Here is a 6,000-nt window from a genome sequence, read left to right as displayed (position 1 = left end):
AAGGGCAAACAGGACTCTGCCAGCCTGTCAACATATGTAAGAGCTGCTCCCCAGCTGGTACATATGCTAAGGATGGAGGGACTTAACTAGAGGAAAGGGCAGGACTACTCATTTTTAAAAGTAGTTTTTAAAGATACAAACTAACACGACTACCTGTCTGAGATAAAAAATGGAGTTCACAGGTTCTAATTTTATAGCGCCCCCAGCTTTTTCAATGTATATTTGTATGCCCCCAAATTAATTATAGCTGTGAAAAATTATTTGACTCCATTCTAATTTTCTTGATTAATTTGTGAAAGAATTACAAATCAATGTTTTCAGTCTCTCTAAATAAATCCACATAACTGATGATTGAACAACCAAGCATACCACATTGGTTTAATGGTGGGGGTGGGTAGGTGGGGGGAGAGGGAGGAGACACATTGGGTGTGTCTAGACTACATGCCTCCTTCGACGGAGGCATGTAGATTAGCCAGATCGGAAGAGGGAAATGAAGCCGCGATTAAAATAATCGCGGCTTCATTTAAATTTAAATGGCTGCCCCGATCTGCCGATCAGCTATTTGTCGGCAGATCGGGGGAGTCTGGACGCGATGCCCCGACAAAGAAGCCTTTCTTCATCGACACAGGTAAGCCTCGTGAAACCAGGCTTACCTGTGTCGATGAAGAAAGGCTTCTTTGTCGGGGCATCGCGTCCAGACTCCCCCGATCTGCCGACAAACAGCTGATCGGCAGATCGGGGCAGCCATTTAAATTTAAATGAAGCCGCGATTATTTTAATCGCGGCTTCATTTCCCTCTTCCGATCTGGCTAATCTACATGCCTCCGTCGAAGGAGGCATGTAGTCTAGACACACCCATTGTGAAGAGGTTTTGGCAGAAGGAAGTGAAATCAAGGTCAGGTTTATAGTGCTCAAAGTTCCCAAAGTGCTGGGAGCCATAGTAAGTAGATGGGTTCGATTTAGATAAGTAGTTTAGCAGTGGCCGAAGCTACGAGCAACCTATTCAGAACAGACTAGCTAGCTTCAGTCTTCTCAGAAGTTCAGCTTAGCACTGAAACCCAACACCAATCCTAGTCTCATCTTGTTTTGGAGTCTGATGAGAAAGATTGCATAACCATAGCACAGATGTGTCAGATGTCAAATCCTTCTGAATACTGTCTCTTCTGAAGTAACATTCAATATATATGAAATGAACTGGGCTCATACCTGTCTATGACTGAAGACTGCATCACTCTTCAATGGGAATCAATCAAGACCCTTTCACTGTAATGTAGTCTATGGAAACCTTCTTGTACTTTACTTGAGGAATGTTTTTATAATATTAAAGAAGCTTTTTACATATTTCCAAATAAATGTGACAATCAATATTAACACTGAGTGATTGTAGTTAGGAAATAAATGGAGTGTACTTTGTGTAGATGCTGTGGTATAATATGTATTATATTTTTCTCAGACCTGTGTCTCAACAAATTGATAAAAAAAGAATATTTATAGTGAAGATTAATTTAAAAGAACATATTCAATTTAATAAAAACAACAAGCTGCTTTAAATGAAAAATAAAATTACTGGATTAAAGACACATTTGTTCTTTTTTGGCATATTGTACAATTAGCTTTTCATCTACAGAAATGCTAATATTTTTATATTAATAATTATAGTGCAATCCAAAATGTTATATTATGAGTAAATGCTTCTTCATATTCAGACCTAAATGAAATGATGAAGTACTGTATTGACTTCACATTTTCAACAAAATATTAATTTTCAGAGATCTATCAAGCTGTTAAAGAAACAAATCAAAAGCAAAAGATTAAAGTCTTTTATAGACTATTATAATAACTTCTTATCAACAGGAGCATGCGAACAGACAATGGTACATACATTTTACTGTTTCTGGAAAACTGAAGATTGGAATACTCCGTCAGAGAATAGTGACTCCAAACCAAAATAATGTACCATACAATATGAAAGATTATGGAAAAGTTTAGCTTTGAAGTAATATCTTAACATGAGGGAATTTCTGCAGTGGAAGTTTCTCTTCTTGTATATTTGGAATTCTTATCTGTGGTATTTCATCATTAGTCCCTCTCAATGGTTTATCCTAGTATCACTATTTCATTTCTCCATCATGAACATGTAGGTCAATCTTCATTAGTGTGAAGTGGTGTTCGTTCTGGAGGCAGCATAGGTTGTAACTTCTGCCAGCGCTCTGGAGGCCACAGGATATGGGTAGCACGAGCATGTAAAAGTCCAAGAGAGACCTGCGCCAACAATAGAAACAACAGTCTTTAATAAAATGTAACCGGATTTTTTAAAACTATATGCAGTGAATGATTTTATAAGAGAAATAAGGGAAAACAAAGCAAAGACTTTACAACATTAATGATTTGTGCTACAGACATAATGGAAGAGAAAAGTTAATGCTGTTTGCAAAATATTTTAAAGGACTCATTCTAAGTTCTAATGATTTTGCAGACCCTGAAGCATCACAGAGGTCTTCCACATTATGTTTAACAGTCATTCGTTCAGTCATTTTTATTTTGTGTCTGTAAATCAAAAGATACCAAATATGGGAATTTTGATTGACTATGTGCTGATTTATGGACTAAAATGCAAAAATTTAGGCACCTAACTTAACCCATGTTTGATCCTTGGACATGGTCTATATCCTTTAAGCTCTGAGACTTGACAATTAGGCTGTGTCCAGACTCAGGGTTTTTTTTTTAAAAAAGTAGCCTTTTTTCGAAAAAACTTCACCTGCGTCTAGACTACAGCCGCGTTCTTTCGAAATTAAATCGAAAGAACGCGTCTTTTCTTTCGACGGCGGTAAACCTCATTGCACGAGGAAGAACGCCTTCTTTCGAAAGTTCCTCTTTCAAAAGAAGGCGTTCTTGAATGTAAATAGGGCTTCTTCAAAAGAGAGCATCCAGACTCACTGGGTGCTTTCTTTCGAAAAAGCAAGCCGCTTTTTCGAAAGTTCCACGTGCAGTCTAGACGCTCTCTTTCGAAAGAGGCTCTTTCGAAAGATACTTTCGAAAGAGCCTCTTTCGAAAGAAGCCTGCAGTCTAGACATAGCCTTACAAATTTCAGTTTTCTTATAATGCAGAAGCAGTTTTCCCACACAATGATTATATTTAATCAGAATACACTTTGGATGCTTCCTAGGCTCTTTAGTATTAACCCAGTATAACTACAGACACATATATACAATTCTATGTTCACTTCTCACCACAAAAAGAATTCTCTGAATATGTAGGAAGTTCAAAATTTTATGCTAATACCAAACAGACCCCTACGAATATCTTCAGCTAATTTCCCTGATTTAATTTCATAGGAATAATATATATGCACCAATCTTTCTCTTCCACATAATCAAATCACTGAAGTTGAAGTGGCCTATATCTAATTCCATATTTTGTAGCTTGATTAAGCAGGTGCTGACTTACTTGAATATAATTTTGTTAGCTAACAATCCACAGTAGCTAACAGAATCAAAACCAGATCACTGAAATTATGGTGTGATATCTGATTTCACTTGCTGATTGCCTTGGACCACTGCAGTGCTCCTTTCATGTGAAGGGGAAGAACAACTAAGTCCAAGCTTCTGAGTGATCACTGTTTACAAGCTTCTTCGATAGACTTGCTACATTTTTATTTCAGTAATGCTGTTGTTCTGAATAGCTGGTTGGGCATACGGAATATTTTCTATTTTAATTATCCAACTACCTGGAGTTCAGATGACATGACAGCATACTCTCCAAAGGATTTGTACTCTTAGTAATTCACATTATATCTATTCCAACATTGGCTACAAATAATGAAATGGATACAATCACCAGTGCAGCATATAAAAGCAAGGACCCAATACTGACGTGAAGGACTAAGCTCTCCTCTCACATCTATTCTGTATTTTCTCAGGGCATGAATCACCTGTTGATTTCCATGGGAATTCTGCATATATAATGAGAACATAAATATTGGAGACAAAACATGTTTGAGACTGACTGTGAATGCTCTGCTCCTGACTGTGTCTCTCCTAGAGCTCAGGCAAGCACCCAGGCCTTATTTTCTCCTCATCCAATTATAGACAAGTCCAAACAGACTTTCCGTGCACTAAAGGGCACACTGTTCAAAGGAACATAAACAAGACCTTACTTGGGTACTCCCCATGGCATTCACCATCCCAGAATCAGTACAATTCTCCTTGGAGAGAAACTGCTATGCCCTTCCTTCAGAAACTCTCTTCTCTTCCCCTGGAAAGTCTCTAGCTCCTTCTTTCAGGATAGTTGCACTTCCTTCACATGGGGAACAGTATCTCTCATGTGCTCTCTCTCTGGATCCTTCCCATTTCTTCCCTTTAACTGAGTCCTGTTACATTCCCCTTATAAGCTTTTCTCTTGGGAGCATCTTCCTCCTGAGAACACTCCCTGATGAAGCAGTCTGTTTTCTAGGGTGCAAATATTCTTCTGTGCATTGAACATTAAACAGCCAATTAGGGCAACTGATTATTCCCTGACAGGTTTTAGAAGGCCACCATGGATAACACAGATCCAGACTCTCCTTAAACACAACCTCTTCCTAACAAAGCTGATTTACAGACCAGGACTAGTAGTATCCTGTGTAGAATAGTATTTCTTGAAAAAAGTGCTGGATTGGAGGACTAAATTCAACTTCTGCTCCCCATTTTGCTGTTCCTGCTTCCACCCTCACTCTGTATTTCATGCCTCCATTCATTTCTACTGTGCATGCTCCCCCGTGACTTCCTGTCTGCTATTTTACTCCCTCAGTAATTGGAAGCTGTCACTGGGTTTTTAACAAAAGAGACTAGATTGAGATCCTGGTTTCTGTATCAAAATATGAAGTGAGAAAGATTAGCACAGGGAACACAGCTTAACTGAGACACTCCAGTGAGGAATCAAGAGCATGGCCCTCACAACAACTTCTTTATTACTAATACATATGGGCAGCTGACTTGCTCCCATGGAGCAATATAAATATAGAAATAGAGACACACACACACTCAGAAGAAAGGGCAGAAGTAGCCATATATCTCTATAGCATACACAAGTAGTCATGTCCTAAGGTCTTATATTTTAAATGTAATATACAGAAATATTTGCTTGTCCACTTTCTGTCACATGGTAGAAAACCACAAGCACGAAATCAAAAGCATAACAAGAACTCTTCAGTATTAGTCTTGAACATTTTCCCCTTATTAAGCCGTACTTGAAGAATAAAAGTCTAATGAGACTGCACTTCATGAGAAACACTCATTAAAAACATTAACTCTAACTGATCTTGTTTTATCACTCTTAAGCCCATAAGAATGTTAGCCTTTTTAATTTGCATTTTGTCTTTTAGTCTTGTTAATGTGCATTTAACTATACATATTTAACTGCATACTTTTAAACTGTGTGAAGCCTGTAGAATGCCATTGGCAGAGAAAAACTCTACACTCTTTACATACATGCCCAGAAAGAAAAAAAATCAAATTAAAATTACAACAGGTTATATGTTATATAAGAAATTACATCAACACTTGGAAAACAACATTGTAAAAAGCATATGCCAACTTACAACTCTGACAAGTCTGTCTTGCTTTAACTCCTCAATTTGAGTTATATTCTATTTATGTGTCATGGGCATTCCAAGTGTTTCAGAACAATGATAAAAAAAGCTCATGGAGTAAAATTCACCCAAGCTTGGAACAAATAAAACAATAAGATCAAAGTTGTCGTTTCTAATTAGGGATTCTTTACTGAGAATATACTACTTCAGAGGAAATACTTTTTCTGCAAATAAGTTTAATAAAGGAGCAATTTGCAGGTCCAACTCTTTGTAATTCTTGCTACATTTTAGGTTTTCTGCTCATGGTTTGGTGCCTTGTGACAGGCAGTGAACAATTTGGGATCCTTTTTGTTCTTTTAGATTTAACTATTTGGAGGTCCTATTCAGGGTAAACATTGTTGGCCAAAATCTGGACCCTACAAATGTCACTA

General features: G+C 37.6%; 1 protein-coding gene across 8 annotated transcripts in view; it reads right to left on the bottom strand.

The window, feature by feature from the left end:
* Nucleotides 1–1,500: 1,500 nt before the first annotated feature.
* IMMP2L (inner mitochondrial membrane peptidase subunit 2) overlaps nucleotides 1,501–6,000 on the bottom strand; it is a 771,740-nt gene continuing 767,240 nt past the window's right edge. For all 8 annotated transcript variants that reach the window (XM_075929730.1, XM_075929739.1, XM_075929749.1 and 5 more), the window contains one exon: nucleotides 1,501–2,262. In XM_075929730.1, coding sequence (XP_075785845.1) covers nucleotides 2,112–2,262 — 151 coding nt within the window. In that variant the 3' untranslated portion in view covers nucleotides 1,501–2,111. The remainder of the gene's footprint in view (nucleotides 2,263–6,000) is intronic.

Source organism: Pelodiscus sinensis, chromosome 1, assembly GCF_049634645.1.
Source record: "Pelodiscus sinensis isolate JC-2024 chromosome 1, ASM4963464v1, whole genome shotgun sequence".
Classification (NCBI taxonomy): domain Eukaryota; kingdom Metazoa; phylum Chordata; order Testudines; family Trionychidae; genus Pelodiscus; species Pelodiscus sinensis.
Note: the sequence above shows the minus strand (reverse complement) of the source record. Positions and strands in the feature narration are given on the sequence as shown.